At 43.0% G+C, this 19,711-nt stretch overlaps 1 protein-coding gene across 2 annotated transcripts in view; it reads left to right on the top strand.

The window, feature by feature from the left end:
• The first annotated feature begins 6,978 nt into the window (after positions 1 to 6,978).
• The window catches only part of FAM120A (family with sequence similarity 120 member A), a 135,615-nt gene continuing 122,882 nt past the window's right edge, over positions 6,979 to 19,711 (top strand). The window contains exon 1 of one of the 2 annotated variants that reach the window (XM_004455563.4): positions 6,979 to 7,722. In XM_004455563.4, the coding sequence (XP_004455620.2) occupies positions 7,249 to 7,722 (474 nt within the window). In that variant the 5' untranslated portion in view covers positions 6,979 to 7,248. The remainder of the gene's footprint in view (positions 7,723 to 19,711) is intronic. The other variant, XM_058301454.2, reaches the window with a different exon arrangement.

The following is a 19,711-nucleotide window of genomic DNA, read 5'->3' as shown; positions in this document are numbered from 1 at the left end:
CCCGTGTCAAACACCTGGGACCTGCAGCAAGAGAGGGTGGGGAGCAGACAGTGGTAAGAAGAGGTGAGGAGGGGTTGTTTCTGGGCCTTCAACTCTTTCCCAGGAAGAGCTGCCTCCCAGGCTCAGCCTATTGTTCTACCCCGAGGGCATTTACATATAAGGCTGAACTTGCCTCCTGCCCTCCAGTCACTTGCATTTTTGTAGCACCACAGGCAACTCTAACCTCTTCCTCTGACAGCAGGGTCACAGGCCTGAGCAGGGAGTCTCAGCTCTGTTTCCAGAAGGATGAGCATGTGCTCCCACCTGTGTCTGAGGCTCCAGACTCCCTGGAAGGAATTGGGTTTCTGTGTTCCAGCCTGGTCAGACTTGAGTGCTTTTCATTCTCTAGTATGAGTGAATCGTTCCTCCTGGAAACATGTTTATGTTTTGTACAAAAGTATTAGATCATTTAAGAACAAATCTCTACCTTAGATGACTAGAAATAAAACATTTGCAGAGCTAGAAAGTAGATTAGAGGTTACCAGGGGATGACTCTTTCAGCTTTATGAGTTCCACGAAACTTAAAACGTATTGTGGCTGCAGTACTCAAAGAGTTCTAAAATCATTATACTTCCTCTTCCTTCTAAGAGTGGTTGTGATCTTAACATCTCCCTTCCTGCCTTTGGATACCTTCTTAAGGTCCAAGAAACCCCCCTAAAATGGAGAGAACTCTGAAACCAGTATCAGAGGCTAAGGAGAGATGAATAGAGGGGTTTTCCCAGTATGTTAAAATCTAAACGGATAGGAGTACAGATGTGGCTACTAGGGAGGTATGTTGGTTGCCCCTTCAATTCTCCTGCAGAATTGGACCCTAATTTCCAGATTGTCTCAAGAAAGACAGCAACATTGCTGGTTTTATGTTTCTGGTGTTATTGATACAACGTCTGGAAATTTGAAGGAATAAAAAAGGCAATTTATCAATCAGTTGTTTGGAGCATGAAATGCATTTTATCATGGTCTCAAGAGACTGAATGTTGACCAGCGTCTCCATTTAGATCACAACCTTGGTAAATCACAACCTTGGTTCTGAAAGGACTGTGGCCCCTGAAGACCCTTTAGAACCACAGCGCTCATCTGCTGCCTCGCTGGTGCAATGTGCTTAGTTGCACAGCCACCAGTTATGATGAAGTTCCAAAGTATGCAAACATTTTAACAGTTTGGGACTATTATAATAGTCACTCTCATTTCCATTCCAATCCATTCCACAGGGGGCAAAATTAACCCTGGGCCATTCATCAGAGAAGCTCACTCTTTTTTTTTTTTTTTTTAAATTTTTTTATTTTTTATTGACTTTGTAATAATATTACATTAAAAATATATATGTGAGGTCCCATTCAACCCCACCCCCCCACCCCCCCTCTCCCCCCCCCAACAACACTCGTTCCCATCATCATGACACATCCATTGGATTTGGTAAGTACATCTTTGGGCACCTCTGCACCTCATATACATTGGTTCACATCATGGCCCATACTCTCCTCTATTCCATCAAGTGGGCCCTGTGAGGATTTACAATGTCCGGTGATTACCTCTGAAGCACCATCCAGGGCAGCTCCATGTCCCGAAGACGCCTCCACCTCTCATCTCTTCCTGCCTTTCCCCATACCCTTTGTCCATTATGTCCACTTTTCCCAATCCAATGCCACCTCTTCTATGTGGACACTGGATTGGTTGTGTTCATTGCACCTTTATGTCAAGAGGAGGCTCAGATTCCACCTGGATGCTGGATGCAATCCTCCCATTTTCAGTTGTAATCACTCTAGGCTCCATGGTGTGGTGGTTGTCCTTCTTCACCTCCATCTTAGCTGAGTGTGGTAAGTCCAATAAATCAGATTGTAGGTGCTGGAGTCTGTTGAGGCTCAGGATCTGGCTATCACATTGTCAGTCCAGAGATTCAAATCCCCTAAATATATCTTAAACCCCAACATTAACTGCACCTCCAGCACATTAGCATGAAAGTCTTATGAAGGGAGATCCCATCTGAGTCCAGATTCATCACACATAAACACCATTTCCAAAGAGGGGCCATCTGCCCTGGTAGTTAACCCCATCGGCCATGACCATAACTCCCATGGGTCTCTTTAGCCCTCAAAGGAACCAATATCTGGGGGTTGTATCTGCTTTATCTGTCTCTCTGACTCTGCTCAGTTGTGCATGAGGGCAAACCTTCTGCCAGCCTCCAGACTCTTTTTTAGAAACTCGTAGCCATATAAACTCATTTCTCCCTTTTGAATACCACTTCTCATTTGTGTCAGATGGGAAAAAGTAGAGACCTATTGTTTTACAACCTGGAACTCCTCTTTCTCTTTCCTTATCCTTTCCCTTTCTCTCAGGCCTATAATACACAAAATAAAGAAAGTGGTGAGAGTAGGAATCAAGAGAGAAGATAATGCCTGAATTGTGGTAAGGAGGGATATGGTCTTAGATGCTCAGGAGGTGTTGGAAAGGAAGTAGAGAGGGGATGGAGATAGTCCTTTGCAGACTTCAGAGAATGCCACCAAAAGGTCCTCAGCTATGGCCCCTCAAATGGGACAATTACAGGGATTTAGGGAGTGCAGTAATTCTTTGGCTGAGGTGATAATCAACTGCTTATATAAATTGTCAGCCAAGCATTTGGGAATTCATTCTATTCTTGAATAGTTCCAGAAGTGTGAATTTATAGAAATGTGCTTCTATTTTCTCATTGACTTACAATTCAAAGCTGTAAATGCATTCCTATTTAAGAGAACCATGAACATCACACCTGTGAAGAGGACAAAAATTTTAAGCCACAAAACTGAAGATACAAAAGCACTTAAAAAAATCCCATAGTAAAACAAACAACAACAAAAAATACCAAACCAAAAATTATAGAGAGTAGTGTGTGCTTTTCCAGGTCATTTAAATTGACAATTAGGGAAAACGGACTTGGCCCAGCGGTTAGGGCGTCCGTCTACCACATGGGAGGTCCATGGTTCAAGCCCCGGGCCTCCTTGACCCGTGTGGAGCTGGCCATGCGCAGTGCTGATGCACGCAAGGAGTGCCGTGCCACACAGGGGTGTCCCCCGCAGAGGGGAGCCCCACGCGCAAGGAGTGCGCCCGTAAGGAGAGCCGCCCAGCGTGAAAGAAAGTGCAGCCTGCCCAGGAATGTCGCCACCCACACTTCCCATGCCGCTGACGACAACAGAAGTGGACAAAGAAACAAGACGCAGCAAATAGACACAGAGAACAGACAACAGGGCGGGGATGATTAAGTAAATAAATAAACAAATCTTTAAAAAAAATAATTGACAATTAACTAGCAGATTACAGCCTAGTGCCAGGTGAAGGCTACAGGTTCAAATCCCAAACACGGATTAATTTGCTTTCTTCCATGGTTGGATTCCATGCTCAGCCCAGCCTGTTGTTCTCCCAATATTGACATAGTATGAGAGTGGGGCATCTCTATTATCTTACTTGAAAAACTGAAAACTCACCTTTTATTGCTGGTGGATAGAAGCCTCAACCAAGTAGAATATAAATTAAAGATATTTTACTATAAAACACTTTCTTCTGGAAGGATTTCCTGTTTGGGATTGCAGATGAAATGGATAAAAGACCAGTTGGTTGAAATGGTTAAAGAGCTGAAAAAAGTAATTTTGTGTCATTGGTTTTCCCAATATTGGTAATTTCTGGACATCATGGACTGGCTGTTTTTGTCCATTAATCATAACAATTTTCTTTTTCTTTTTGTAATTTTTGTGACATATGGAGCCATATCATTTTATTGTGTTTATTTTTCATACTTCTTTTTCTCAATTGCATAGTGATCTTTTTGTGAATTGAAATTTTTCTATTATGCTCTAAGTGAATTGTCCAAAGAAAAAGTGGCTGGAAATGAGAAGTTGTCATATATATTGTGGACTGAGAAGATAAATTATAACTTTTCATTGAATTTTATTTTATTTTTTATTTTTTTAGATTTATTTTTTTTAATTTTATTTAATTCCCCTCCCCTCCCCCGGTTGTCTGTTCTCTGTGTCTGTTTGCTGTGTCTTGTTTCTTTGTCCACTTCTGTTGTCATCAGCGGCACGGGAAGTGTGGGCGGTGCCATTCCTGGGCAGGCTGCACTTTCTTTCGCGCTGGGCGGCTCTCCTTACGGGGCGCACTCCTTGCGCATGGGGCTCCCCTACCCGGGGGACACCCCTGTGTGGCACGGCACTCCTTGAGCGCATCAGCACTGCGCATGGGCCAGCTCCACACGGGTCAGGGAGGCCCTGGGTTTGAACCGCGGACCTCCCATGTGGTACACGGACGCCCTAACCACTGGGCCAAAGTCCGTTTCCCTCATTGAATTTTAAATACAGATGTTTGCTTTTATCTTTAAGGACCTTATTTTCAACTCTTCCTTGAATTTGAACCAAGGATGCAGATTATTTAAAACATTTGTCAGTCAAACATTTTGTGAGCCATTAATCAAGTTACTCAAAAAATAAAAGACTGTTGTTGAAAAAGGTGAACACATGGTGAGCCAGGGAAAGTAAGCACAAACGGATTTTGTTTTATGCTTATGAAACCAAATTTGAAGCTTTAAGCTTTCAAACTTTCAAAAAGTAAAACAGCTGGCCCAGTCAACTCAAGTGTAAATTCTTTACAATCATAGTATGTGGGAATAGTAATCACAAAAGCCAACATTTTATTGAGCATTTTGCTGTATGGGAGGCAACAAATTATCTTGTTTAATCTGTAACATAACTTATGAGGTAAGTACTATTAATATCCTCATTTTACAGATGATAAAAACCTAGGTTCTGAAAGGCGAAGTAACTCGCTCAGGGACACAGAAGTAGAAAGGGAACAGGTTTGGTGGTCAAGACTCCAGAACCTTTGTATTCTACACTGTCAGAAGGTGAAAATAAATTTATTCACAAAATCCTTGAACTTTACATCCAAAAAAGTAAAAACAAATAAACACAAGTACCAAGTGAAGGAAAATATATGGACGGCCATGCCACAAATTAAAACTGCTACTTTTAATCTTGTGAATCTACAGTGGGTTCCGGAAGGGAAATTGGGTATTTTTGGAGTGCCCTCTTAACTGCAGGTTTTTAACATGGCTTTAAATAGCTAAATCTATTTCTAAATAACATGTAATCCTGCTTCATCATTAAATTTGTGCATAAGTAAGTGCCTCAACTTGCCACAGCCCCTCCCTTTTTTAAAAAATTGAAGGAATTTATTAAAATACCCAAGAACATTTGATTTATGTATTTAGCATACTGGTCTGCATTGGAGGAGAAGTCATAAGAAAAGAAAACAAAAAATCAACTTGCCTTTCTTTTCATGGACAGCAAGTCTGGGGACATCTTTGAGCCTAAACGAACTAATTCCATGGCTGCCGGCTACATAAGCTCAATTTCCGCACACATAGGCCTCAAAAGTTTTGGCTGCATTCTGCTTCCAGCCAGAGGTTTCTCCAGAAAAAGAACAATAGGAGGGTTGAAAGCAGGTAAAAAAGCCACTTTAAAACTCTTAGGAGTTCTGGATTTCTAAAGGTTTCATTCAAAAAGACATAAATCTCTTTTTTAAAAGCCGTTTGACTGAAGCCTAATATACATACATTACTTTTTTTTTTTTTTAAAGAAATTACTGCAGAGCTTTGGAGTGGAAGTCAAATAGAGGATCTCCTTTCAGAAGATGCTACTAAAGGAACAACAGGTTTAAATCACTCTCTTTAACAGAAGCTCCATAACCTGCAAGCAAACTCAAGCTCATACTCAAGCTGGGCCACTTCACAGCTGAACCTCAACAGGAAGGTGGCATTTCATATGCCCTAATGGACCTATAATTCTTAAAATGTCTGTTTTGTGATAACCTGACCTTTATTATATTCAGGCATCGTTGTGTCTGGGCCATGTAATTTGTTACAGGTGGTCAATGATAAACAAGGGCTACTTTCAGGCAATAAGACTAATTTGAAAGCGTGCCAAGCTAAAACTCCCTGGTATGGAATTTTGCTCTGGAACAGGTAATCTACAAGAAGATGGGATAAACTCAGTGTTCGGCTGAGGATCTGCCAACCTTTCACTTCATCAGTGTGCGGAATCCACTCGCGTGTGAACCAGAAGCCTGGGAGTTTATTTCCTAAACCAATAAAAAATACCATCACAATTTAGATCGAGAGAGCAAGATGGTAATTTTGAAATTTAGGTCTTCGGGACCACAGTGATTTTAAAGTCAACCAACGCCATTTTTGTTTCTCGAAATCGGGAGAGTAAGGCCACCTTCTCCTTACTTCCTTTCCTTGGTCGGTCACGGTAAGACGAGTTTTGAACTCCATGACCAACTTCCAACGCTTTCTTTTGCAAAGGGGCTAATCAGCGACGGCAGCTGACGCCAGGTCGTTAGGGGGGTCCCCACCCGTCCCGGACGCCTCCGGCCCTCAGGCTTCGGGTCGCCCAAGAGCGCGGGTTTCCGCGGGGCGGGGGGGGCGCGCCCTGACGCCTCCAGGATCTTCCGGGCCGAGGCGCGTGGGGGCTGGAGCGGCCGCGAGGCAGGCCCGAGCCCCGCCGCCTCCTGCGAGCGCGGGAGGAAGCTGGCGGCGGCGGCCCGAAGCGCGCGCGCTCCCCCTGCCCCCTTGACCCGGCCGGCGCGGCGCATGCTCCGTGGGGCGTCCGTGACGCGGACGTGCGCCGCCCGCGCCTCCACAGGCGCCAACGGCCGAGGCGGGGAGGGCGCGCCCGCCCGCGCGCCGCCCGGGTGCTCTGCCCGCCCGTCAGCGCGGGGCCGGGCCGCGGCCGGGCCTCCCTCCCTCTCTCCCTTCCTCCCTCCCGGCGCCGCCTCTTCCGCCGGGCCCGCCGGGCGTCCTTCCCGTGCCGCGGCCACCGTACGTCAGCGCTGCCGGCCCGCCCTCCGCCCCGCCCGCCCGCCGAGCGGCAGCCTCAGCTTCGGCCTCGCAGCGGCGGCAGCGGCGGCGGCGGCAGATCCCTCCCCAGACATGGCCCTGGGAGGCAGCAGCAGCACATGGCGGCCGCGGCGGCCATGAGCGCGCCCCCGACTCGCCCCAGCCCCCCCTAGAGCGCCGCCGCCCGCCCCGGCCCTCCGCCCGCCGCCGCCGCCCGCCGCGCCCCGGCCTCCCGCGCCTCCCGCCGCCCCCGCTGCCGCCCGCCGGGCCGCGGAGAGCCGAGCGCCACGGGCCCGCCGCCGCCTCGGGCCCGCCCGCCCCTCGCCGCCGCCGCCGCCGCCGCCGCCATGGGCGTGCAGGGCTTCCAGGACTACATCGAGAAACACTGTCCGAGCGCCGTGGTGCCGGTGGAGCTGCAGAAGCTGGCCCGGGGCAGCCTGGTGGGCGGCGGGCGGCAGCGGCCCCCGCAGACGCCGCTGCGCCTCCTCATCGACGCCGACAACTGCCTGCACCGCCTCTACGGCGGCTTCTACACGGACTGGGTGAGCGGCGGCCAGTGGAACCACATGCTCGGCTACCTGGCGGCGCTGGCCAAGGCCTGCTTCAACGGCAACATCGAGCTCTTCGTCTTCTTCAACGGCGCCCTGGAGAAGGCCCGGCTGCACGAGTGGGTCAAGCGGCAGGGCAACGAGCGCCAGACGGCGCAGCAGATCGTCAGCCATGTCCAGAACAAGGGCACGCCGCCGCCCAAGGTCTGGTTCCTGCCGCCCGTCTGCATGGCCCACTGCATCCGCCTGGCGCTCATCCGCTTCCACATCAAGGTGAGGCCCGCCGAGGCCCCCGCAGCGCGCCCCGGGCCCCCGGGCCCGGGGGGCGCAAAATGTCGCCGGGGTGGGTGGGGGGGCGGGGAGACCGAAAGAGAGAGGGAGAGAGAGAGGAGCCCGCGAGTCCGCCAACTCATTTTCCCTTTTCAACTCTTGCAAGTGGGGAGTTGCAGCTCGCGGCCGGAAAAGTTTCCCCAGGCCCGGGCGCGGGCAGAACCCGGCCCCAAGATGGATGGAGGCCGCTGGGGCTCGTGGAGGCGCCTCGGGGCCCTCCCGGCTCGTGGACTGGGCACCTCCGCCCGGGGCCGGCAGCCTGGCAACTTTTCCCTCGCGGTGGAGAGGGCCGAGATTTTTGTGCTTTTTTTTTTTTTGCACTTGGTGGATCTGTTGGGTGGCGACAGGTTTTCCGAGAATCCTCGAGCATGAATAACTAGCCCCAGGTCAAAACTTGGGGAGGGCAGGACCGTCCTCTCTCCTAAACCGAGTCTTGACCCCGCGCTTTGAACTTGAACAAAACACGCATTTCCCTTCCCGCTCCCCCTCCCGGCCCCCCCACCCGAATTTCGCACTTTCTTTCGCAGTAATGGGTTTCTTGTTGAAGCAAGCGGTAAATAGCCCTAGTAAGGGTTGATCTCCCAGGCCGGTGGGGAGGAGCCGAATCGAAATCCTGGAGGGCTGCTGCCGCTTTCGTCAATGTCGCTAGCGTGGGTGACAGTAAAACTCGTCCAAGGGTCAGTGAGTTTTTCCCCACTTGAGAACGCAGGACGGTGCGTGCGTGTTCCTTTTAAAATAAAAATTTTCGAGAGGTTTTCTGCGACTTTGTGTTAGAGCCCAAAGAATTGTGAAATTGGACATGTTGAGGGAATTTTGTCAATTCTGTGGCTTGGAGGCTGTGTGAAAAAACTGGTTTTAAAGTGTTACTGTTTTGTAGAGCTGATTGAAAGAAGTAGTCAAAGTGAGGAGCTAAGAGAATATGAATTGTGAAAACCTCATAGACCATGAGATGCTGGCAAGAATTTACAGGATTGCTTTCTCTGGTGCCTGGTAAATGTTCAGTGACCTTCAATTGTGCACTGATCAGTAATCAGAGCTTAACGTTATCAGGCATTCTACTGTCCTTTTGGCAGACAGCTCCTCAGCTGAAACTGGGCCAAAGGAGAACTTTAGGACCCAGGAGTGACTGTAAAGTTAATATGTAGATAAATGATCTCTTGACTTCAGGTTTTGATTGCTTTCTTTTTCATTGTTTTCTTTAGGAAAAAAATTGAGGGGTGGGGGGAGGCCTTTTTGGTTTTCTTAATTCTTGTCACTGTCTCCCAACTTTGCCATTCTTTTATTTCTACCTCAAACTGTCGTTGAGGCCAAAGTTTGTGAAATTTTCACTCTTCACCATTGCCTCTACTGTAGATGACGAGATGGTAGTAGTTAAGCCTAAAATGATAGCGGAAGTCCCACCCATGATCCTGATGCAATTGGAGAAAATGGTTTTTAAGTCTGTGGGTCGAGGCATCTCAGAAGAGTAGTGATTGGTCTGTTAGCATGGCAAATACACAACGTGCCATTCCTCTGGAGAAGTTCGGATGAGAGGAAGTGTTGTCTGAGTGGGCTTACGTTCTCTGAATTTGAGCCTGGGCAAATTCAAGGCCATGTCTCTAAGAAGTAAGGCATTGCCATTTATCAGATGTGATACTCCTCCAGGAGCTATGAAAGTACTAATAGTTTTATCTTGTGCAGGGATAGAAAATGCAATTTAAAAGACCCTGTAGTTATTTTGCTTTTGGTGATAGGATGCCTTTAGCCTTAGCTTAGTATAGTGACGTTTAAAGGAACCTTATGATATTACTTATAGTCAGTATGGTCACTGTACCTTTTTAAAGACTTGGTGGATTATTTTTTAAATTGTAAAGTTTTCGGTACCTTGGCACCCTTTTGAATGTCTTGTATACCATGAAAGTACTTAGAAATTTTTTTTAAAGATTTATTTCTGCACCCTCCCCCTCCCGTGTCAATTTGCTATGTGTTCTTCTGTGTCTGCTTGTATTCTCATCAGTAGGCACTGGGCATCTGTGTCTCTTTTTGTTGCACCATCTTGCTGTGTCAGCTCTCCTTGCATGTGGCACCACTCCTGGGCAGCTGTGGTTTCACGCGGGGTGGCTCTTCCTGCATGGGGGGCACCCTTATTCAGGGGCATCCCTGCATGGGCTGGCACTCCTTGTGCACGGCACTGCGCGTGGGTCAGCTCACCACAGGAGCCAGGAGGCCCTGGATATCGAACCCTGGACCTCCTATATAGTAGGTGGACGCTCTGTCTGTTGAGCCACATCCACTTCCCGTAAAAGTACTTAGAATTTTGATCAGTGTGCAAATAAATAAATATTTGGAAACTAAATTTGGGAGAATCTCTTGGGACTTAGGTTTCTGGACACAAGATGATTTTGTCTCTTAAGTGTTTTTGCTTTAGGTGAACATTTAACCGCTGATCTAGAATCAGTATAGTGTTCATTATGCAGATTAATATAGTAATGACTCACTCACCTGGTGGCCACTTACCAGGCATCTTAGCTTTTTGGAAAACACCTATGATATTTAGCTATTAGAAATTTCTCAGTCAAATGGGATATCAGGAAGTTTGGGTACAGTGACCATGAACAAAGTAAAAAGTTTTTCTTCATCAAGGAATCCTTTAAAGTTCTCTGACAGACTGTGCACTCCTTTTCAGATGTAATTTTAATAAGCTTAGTTATCTCCTTTCTAAACTCGGCCAGAGCAGAGGGTGAAGAGGAGAGTCTGCCGGAGGCAGGGACACCATTAATAGCAAGCAGTAACACTTAACAAGGGAGAAGATTTTAAAAAAACAAACGATAAAAAGCAGACGTAATTCTGGGGCTCTTTTAGAAAAAGAAAAGCAACCCTGTGTACTTCAGCCCCTGACGGTAGTGCAGTGTTTGTTGTATAAGGATGGTTTTGGGTCAGTTAAAAAAATATGTTCAGAATTCTCTGTCGAAGGGGGTGAAGCAGTGTGTGCTGTTTTAAAAGATGCCCAATCCCCTCGGCATGACCCTTCTGCTCTCCCTCATCAAGTGGCAGTTGACAAGGATTGGCACTACCTCTGCATACTCTTCCATCTCTGGCTGCCTGGGCCCCTCAGTCTGTGAAGAGGTATGTGGTGTTACCCTTTTTACTCATCAACTGGTGATGGAGCCTCTGTCCCTGCTCTAGGAAGGGGCTGCAGGGGCTTGGGGCAGACCAGTGACCACCTGCACGGAAGGTTTTTCTCTTCTGGTTTGTTTGCAGGGTTTTTTTAATATCCATCTCTGTCCCCCATTCATTATACTTTATTCTTATATGTCAGGTATAAAATGTAAAAACAGTGAAAGCTTTTACAAAATAAACATGCCAGTTAAGTGGTTAAAAAAATGAAAAGCGGGAAACGGACTTTGGCCCAGTGGTTAGGGCGTCCGTCTACCATATGGGAGGTCCGCGGTTCAAACCCCGGGCCTCCTTGACCCGTGTGGAGCTGGCCATGCGCAGTGCTGATGCGCACAATGAGTGCCGTGCCACGCAGGGGTGTCCCCCGCGTGGGGGAACCCCACGCGCAGGGAGTGTGCCCATGAGGAAAGCCGCCCAGCGTGAAAAGAAAGAGCAGCCTGCCCAGGAATGGCGCCACCCACACTTCCCGTGCCGCTGACGACAACAGAAGCGGACAAAGAAATAAGACAACAAGACGCAGCAAACAGACACCAAGAACAGACAACCAGGGGAGGGGGGGAATTAAATAAAAAATTAAAAAAAAATAAAAAAAAATAAAAAAATGAAAAGCACTATGAGATTGCACTACACACTTAGGAGAATAGCTAAAAGTACTGATAACACCAAGTGCTTGCGAGGATGCTGAGTAACTAGAATTCTCACATATTGCTGAGAGGAATGAAGAATGGCACAGCCCCTCTGGAGAACAGCGTAATGGTAAACATGCATTTACGTGTGATCCAGCAGCAGTCTCACTCCCAGGTAGTTGATTTTGTTGACACTAAAACCAACACTTGAGTGTTGATATCAGCCTTATTCCTCATAGGCAAAAACTGAAAGCAAGCCGTGTCTCTTCAGTGGGCGAATGGTTAAACTGGTACATCTGAACCGTGGAATACTATTCAACAGTAAAATGAATAATCTATTGATACTTGCAACAGCTTTATGCTGAGTGAAAGGAGCTAGGCTCAAAAGATGATACCTGTAGGAGTCTGTTCATGTGTTACTCTTGTAAAGATAGAGCCATAGTGATGGAGACCAGATCATGAGAGAGTCTGGGTAGGAGGAGAGAGTGACTATAAACGGATAGCATGAGGGAGTTTTTTGGATAATGACAGTGTTCTGTATCCTGGTTGTCATAGTGGTAACACGTTTTTTAAATTCATAGAGCTATATGCCAAAAGTAAAAGTTTAATTTTACTGTAGGAAAGTTTTTGACCAAAAAGATTAAATTAAAAATTTGGCAAAGGAATTGACATGAACACCTCACTATATATATAATGTTGGGTAAATGGGACATTTCTCTTAAGAAACTTACCATCTTACTGGCTTTCTCAAGTGTTTTGTAAATTAGATGAAAGATTTGATTTCTTGTCACCTTTGCTTAGAGAGATCTTTTTTGATTTGCAAGAATATTTCTTTGATAGAATTTTTTTTTCCCTCTGTAAAGTAATAATTGTATTTCTTTAACCACTAGAAATTAGCCTAAATATCAGCTAATTTTGTTTGGATCACTAAACAGCCTACCTTGAATTTGGCTTTTGCTACTTAATAGAAGATTCTCTCCTGTGCTTCAAGCAATTATAACCTTTGAAACTTCAGTGTGTGACTTATGCTTATTTAGAAATATTGGTGGCATTACATCACAGGAGCCTTCATAAATGTTTCTTTTGCAAGACTTGTGAGGTAGGTGGGGGGCTTCGTAACAAAGTCTTTCTGGATTGAATCCTGAACCTTCTTCTGTAGGAGTTATATTAAATCAGTACTCTGGTAGGTTTATTTAGATTGTATATAAAGCAGTTCTTGTTTTCAGTTAGCGGACCAATGTGAGATTAGACTGTGTTGAAGATTCTCATGGTTAACATAGTAACGTCTATATTTAGGGCTGATGGTCTTTTTTCTTGTATACTTGGGGAAAAGAACTAACTTATATTGTACTAGGACCTTGGTAGGTCTTTCATATATGCTATCTCAGTTCATCCTCAGAACATTTTGTTACCTCATTCTGTAGGTGAGAATAAAGGGGTTCCGCACATTAAGTGCTCTCTGGGCTCAAAAACTAGTAACCTCTTCAAGAGGGAAGTGCAATGCTAGAGTGAAAGTTCAGTTTCATTGTTTAAGAATACTCTGGAGGTGTGCCTACCTACAATTCACCCCCAGGTCAATGCTGCAAGCAAAACACCTCTATTATTTTTTGCCATTAGAATAGGTGCAGCAAGTTTCTACACAGAAAGAAAGTACTTATCAACTGGAAACTGGCAAGATACCTTATTCTTAAGTACCTCTAATTGCCCAGGAAATACTTAAGGCTCAAAATTGACACTATTGTAATTCAAACCAGTCATCCATTTAAAATATTTTATTTTCATTTATTTTCCTCCATTTTAACAGTTTTGACACAGATAAGGTCAGCAAATGCATATTTGCACAACTGCATTTTTCTAGATGATATGGATAAAATACTTGTTGACTCCTGCTAAACTACTTTAGAACCTGAAGTAAAAAACAAAACAAAAAAAAACAGCAAGCCTTAGAAAAGGAAACTGTGTCATTATTATTACAAACTGTGGTATTCACTATTAAACTTTGTTTCTTTCAGTGGAGAATCTTATTTTTCATAAATAACCATTGGGAATAGTTTGGTGTAAATCTTTCCAAATCTTATTATGGTTTGTATTCATTACATGATATATATTTTTCAAAGTATAGTTTTAATCAACATTTGATCACACTATACATTATTCAGCAGTATTCTTTTTGTCTAACTGTGTAAACTTTTTAATGCCTGCATAGTATACCATAATTTACCCAACCCCTACAAATGGTGTACATGCACACACTCACATTTGGTAGATCCAAGGGTGTGCACAGTTTAAAAGTCATACAGGACTATGGAGCCCATATTGCCAGACCTTCAGATTTTTCAAGAAAAATCCATAAATTATCCCATTTTAAAAATGTTTGAACTGAACAAAACCAGGGCTTCTGGCTGGATTCAGTTCTTGGGCCACAGTTTGTAATTTCAGCTCTGTTTCCTGGGATTACTGAAGTTCAAGGACTTTCCTCAAATGCCACAATTCTTTGGCCTCTCCATTATACACTGTTCCTTCTCCTACTCCCCAGTATTACCTCTTTTGGGGTTAATACCATCCATTTATTTATTTACCGTCTAATAGTGTCTAAGGCATACTGTCACCATCCTCAGTAACTTTAGCATACGTAAGAGGTACCAGGTCTCTAGTTGCTCTACAAACAGAAAGTTCTCCTGCCTCATCTGGCCTCTAGGTTCTTCAAGTCCAGTGACTGTTTTAGTTTCATTTTAGCCATCTTACAGTTTGAACCCTATAATTAGTTTTTTTAAAAGACACCACCTTTAAGACTTCCGAATTAAAAACCCCCTTCTGTTTCCTGTTTCTCCCATAATTCTACTGGTACTCTGTTACTCTTCATTCTCGTTTTGCTTTTTACCATCTCTGTTGTCCCAGTCTATTCTGATTTCACAGTTAGCCTAACCGGTTTGAACCTGGTGGTCGCCCACTTCAAAGCTATAGTCACTGCCTCCCTAGAGTCACCCTGGGCATTTCATCATCCCATTCTGCCAGGCCTTTGAATAATAGCAATTCTACCTCAGTTTATTTTACCTCAGTAGTCCCTCACTTATCCTTATTCTCTTCCTCATTTCTAAAATCCCCAACACACAAACTCAGCAAGTTTACCAAAATAGTCTTAACAAGCACCATGCAAACCCATTGATGGGTTGTGAAATCAAGTTATTGGGTGTTTACCAGCATTTTTTTCTTTAATGATATACAAAAAATTAAACAGAAATCAGAATGAAAAACATATAGTAAGGGTAAATACTATTTCACTAAACTTTTATCTTGCTGTGGGTAGCAGTTGAAATTGCCAATGGAGCTAACTGGTCTCCTCACATCCTTATCTCCACCAGTCAAACTCCTCTCACACAGCTCTGCCGCATCTTTAATTGGGTCACTCTTCTGCTTAGAAGCTTTGAGCATATTCATTCAGTCCAAACTTACTCTGGCTTTTTAGGACCCTCCTACCATCTGACCCCATTCTACCTTCTTTTGTGGTTCATAATTCCTCTATTGTACCAACCAAACTGCTGTTTCCCTAAGTAATGTCTGACTTCCCACATCTGTTTATGCTGTTCCTCTTGGCTGACTGCTTCACTTTTAGCTTGTAAAATTTTACTCATACTTGAGAGCCCATCTCAAATGCCATCTTCCTTACATGGAGTCTCTTCTGATAGTCCAAAAAGTGGGCCTCTGTTTGCAGTGACCCTTAACTGTGGTCTGCTTTAGTATAGCTACCTGCATACTGATCTCCCCACTAAATTATAAGCTACATGAGGCCAGGGACTGTTTTTTGACTGAGTTGTTCTCAACTGGGGATGATTTTTGTCCTCCAGGGAACATTTGACAACGTCTGGAGACGGTTTTGGTGGTCACAGCTGAGGGGCTGCTACTGGCATCCAGTGAGTAGAAGCCAGGGATGCCACTAAACATCCAACAACACACAGGACAGCCCCTACAGCAAAGAATTATCTGACCCAAAATAGCAGTAGTGCTGACGTTAGCAAATGCTGGTGGGAATAAATCAAAGGATTCTAAGTGTAAGGACTTTGTGAAGCCATATATAAATGTTTAAAAAAGAAATTTCTGAGTCTACCAGAAAGAGAAATAATCAAAATTACAACTTAGTTTTCTGAATTGAAATACTACCACACATATACACATCCTATCTTTAACAATTTCTGGACCCATTTGGTTCCTCATTTTGTTTTCTGAAATGTGTACTAATGGAAAGAAACTATTTATGCTAATGGAAACGTTAGGTATTCCAGCCTTGGACTTGAGGAATAACTAACTGTCAAATACCATGTAATACAGAAAGGAGATATTTTAAAATTTGAAAAATTAGACTTATTTTCCAATGGATTTGTAGACCAAAATGCCTAAATAAAACAATTAATAATTTATATATATAACTATATGTTATATGTAATTATATATTATATGGTTATATATTAATATTACGATATAGTTAACTATTTATATAAATGAATCAACTCAGATAAATATAAAATTCTCCAAATGTCTCTTGATATAGCTGGTATCATTTATTTCATTTTTTTACTTTTTTTTCATGTTTTCTGTAGAAGATAAGTCCCTTGAAGACCTTGCCTATTATCTCCTTTTTAGAACAACAGCTGATGTATGATAGGTGTTCAAAAAAAGATTTGGTAAATGGTTGAATAAATCAATTCCAGACTCACTAATTACTACAGGCTTCCTGTGCAAGGTAATATAAGGGCAGAAAGATTGTTTTCCAATCCAGAGTCAGAGTCAGTTCCAAAGATAAGTTAGTAACCTTAGCATGGCCACCTGGTGCGGATGTTTTATCTTTTTTTTTTTTTTTTTTTTTAATTTTTTATTCTGCCCCTCCCCATTGTGTTCGCGCTCACTGTCTGTTCTCTGTGTCAGTTCACTGTGAGTTCTTTCCATATCTGCTTGTCCTTTCTTCTTGCATTTCGCTTTAGGAGGCACCGGGAACTGATCCCAGGACCTCTGGTGTGGGAGAGGCACTGAATTGCTTGAGCCACCTCAGCTCCCTGGTCTGTTGCATCTCTCACTGTCTCTCCTCTTCGTCTCCCTTTGTTGTGTCATCTTGCTGCGCCAGCTCTCCACGACACTGACCAGCTTGCCTTCCCGGGAAGCCCTGGGAATTGAACCTGGGGCTTCCCATAAGGGAGACAGAAGCTTATTGCTTGAGCCACATCTGCTTCCCAATGTTTTATCTTTGAATAACTTTTTTATGCTTCTTAATTTAGGAGCTGTACTGAAGCTGCTTAAGGGCATTGGCTAAGTTTAACCATCTCTCAAAACTGGTTTTGTCAAACATTATTTCTTAGGCTTCTTAGCAAGGGGATAAAGTTGAAGTTGACACACTGAATTATTTGCAAAGATGGTCAATTTATATTATATATAATCTACATATACATGTGGATGAAAACTCTACATCTACATAATCTCTCTGTATAACCTACACTATAATAATAGTTAAGCTGCGGTTTAAAACTTTTGTGACTTTTGTGCCCTAGTCATTTCACATTTCTGTTATTTCTGGAATAAATTAACTTCTTTGGACTGAAAGAACATATCTTCTGGTATTTTACCATTGAGTGGCAAATATACTGGAGAGGGTTTATTGCTGGAGAGTTGACTTTTCATAGGCTTGAAGTTAATTGTTCATCTTTCAAGGTAGAACCCATCAATGAACAGTAGTTGCAAGCCAGTCCAGACTGTTGGGGGATTCTTTAGGTTCACTAAAGTATTTGGTTAAGCAAAGTGCCATTTGTTCAATCTCCTGTACCTATCTTAACCAGAGAATATTTCAGTAAAGAATTTGTAATAAAATTCTTTATTGAAAGAATAGAATTTGAAAATAGTATCATTTTGAGGTTCATTTTCTTAAATTTTTAAATTTAAATTTTCATGTATTTTGGAATTAAATTTTTAACAGTAACATCGCTAGGATTTAAGCAGAGTAGTTAGGAGATCAAAATAGTAGGCTAAATAGATACCAAATACAAATAACAGTGTTTGCTTCCTTCTACTCTCCTTTTATCATTTTATTTATTTTTAAAGTTTGTAACTTTAGCGTTTCTCTTATCACATTCTTTCCTTTATTTGAAAATTATTTTTCTTTGCTTTTAAGACCATTGTAATAAATTCTTATAGAATAAACAAGAGATAGGTAAGATAGGCTTGTTTGGCTAAGATTTTAGGTTTCCTGAGGGAGAAATATTACTTAGAGACATTGCTAACAATGCCATAATATTTAAATTAACCTTTTAAAATAAACAGCAAAAGTCTTCTATCAACTTGGAGTTGACTTTTATCCTCTCACTCGTCACCTAGTTTATGGTAGAGAGTAAGTAGTCTGAGAGTAAGTTTTACCTCCTAATACCTAATGACTAGAATTGTTACATGTTGGATAAAGGTCACAGCCTGAATTTAAAAAAATAATAATTTAGGTTGACTTTTATCCTCTTATGTTCCGTTTGTCTTACATTTTCTAAATCTGGTAGCTGGCTGGAAGGTGTGTCACGTTATTCCCCATGCTGGTGTAAAATTATTCTAAAGAAAAACCCTATTCAGTATTTTTCTTTATGTCAGAAAAGCTGTATGACCTTGTGTGTTTCGGGTCCTTTGTAAAAAATATGAAACAGTAGATTGTTTTTCACATAAGCTTACCTAAAAATAAATTTATCTGACATTTACCCAGTGCTTACCTTTAGTGATTGATTCTGAGCTGTTTATAGATAGTAACTCGTTTAATCATCATAGCTACTCTATGAGTTGGGGGAATACTATTATTTTTGCAGATGAAGAAATGGAGGTACAGAAAGGAAGTAGGCAGTGGAATTGTTCACCATCTGGTGCCAGAGACATTAAAACCTCATTGTCGAAGTGTGTCTTCATGGGAGATTAGGAGTAAGTAATAGTGTTAAGCTTTAATTCTGATTTGTCCCCATTCTGCTTTTCAAAGCACTAATAAATAATCAGATTTGCAAAGTAAGCTTGAGAATTTTTGGTTATTGTTCCTTGAGCATTGGTTTATCTACCTTTTTCACTATGAAATAACACTACTGAGGTTTTATTTATTTATTTAAAAAATTTTTTAGGAGTTGGGGGTTGAACCTAGGGCCTCGTATGTGGGAAGCCAGTTCTCAGTCACTGAGCCACGTTGGCTATCTTGAGTTGTTTTTTTTTCGTTTGTTTTGCATGTTTTTTGTTTTTTTAAGGAGGTATTAGGAACTGAACCCAGAACCTCCCAGGGGAAGCAGACGCTCAGCCTCTTGAGTCATATCTTCTTCCCATGAAAAAGATTTACCTAGAATTTGGTACAAATTATAGTAATATAAAATTATCATTCTCAGCTAAGTACAAAATATTTCACTGGGACCGAAAATGGGACAGTTTTGCCAGCTGCGTAAGGTTTTCCACACAAATTGTATCCACCATATTTCTTCTTGATGAGGGGTGGGCAGAGAGAGTATAGCCAAGGTAATTCATGATTCCTGTCCTCACTGTACTTATCTGGAGTGTTACGTTGGATATTAGCACCCTCATCACTTGACCAGAGCTAAAATATAATGCTCTATATTGTTTACATGCACAATTTTATTAGGGTTTCACTTCCTTAATCTAAAGCTTGCATTTTGGTACAGTGGTAATGGCACTAGTGCTTTTAAGGTGGTGTATAGTCTCCGTGGTTATAGCCTGCGGTGTTCAGTAATTAGGCAGCTCATAATTCAGATTCTCACTTGAATTATGATTTTTCCCACTTCTAAGGGCTTCCTGTAAATATGTAGGTTCTGGCCTTAATTTTTAAAGTTCTTTATATTTTTCGAGAGTTCAAAATGAAATAATTTTCTCCACATTGTGTTAATAGGTTTTACTCACTTCTAAAATAAAATTTCAGATCTTGAAATATAAACTTCATTGTATTATGCCAGTCAAATCCAGGAGTTGGAAGGCCAGGGAAGAAGAGAAACATAAATAAGGATGAGAGGGTAGATTGGCACAGGAGGGGGAAACAAGGGAATGAAAGGATTCAGGGGGAAAAAGACACACTTGAAGGGAGAAAGAACAGCTAAAGTCTTGTCAGACCCTGACTCCCCAAATCTTAGGCCCTGTTATGTAATTTT

Source organism: Dasypus novemcinctus, chromosome 8 (genome assembly GCF_030445035.2).
Source record: "Dasypus novemcinctus isolate mDasNov1 chromosome 8, mDasNov1.1.hap2, whole genome shotgun sequence".
Lineage (NCBI taxonomy): Eukaryota > Metazoa > Chordata > Mammalia > Cingulata > Dasypodidae > Dasypus > Dasypus novemcinctus.
The sequence above is the reverse complement of the archived record's forward strand: the minus strand, read 5'-3'. Positions and strand labels throughout refer to the sequence as shown.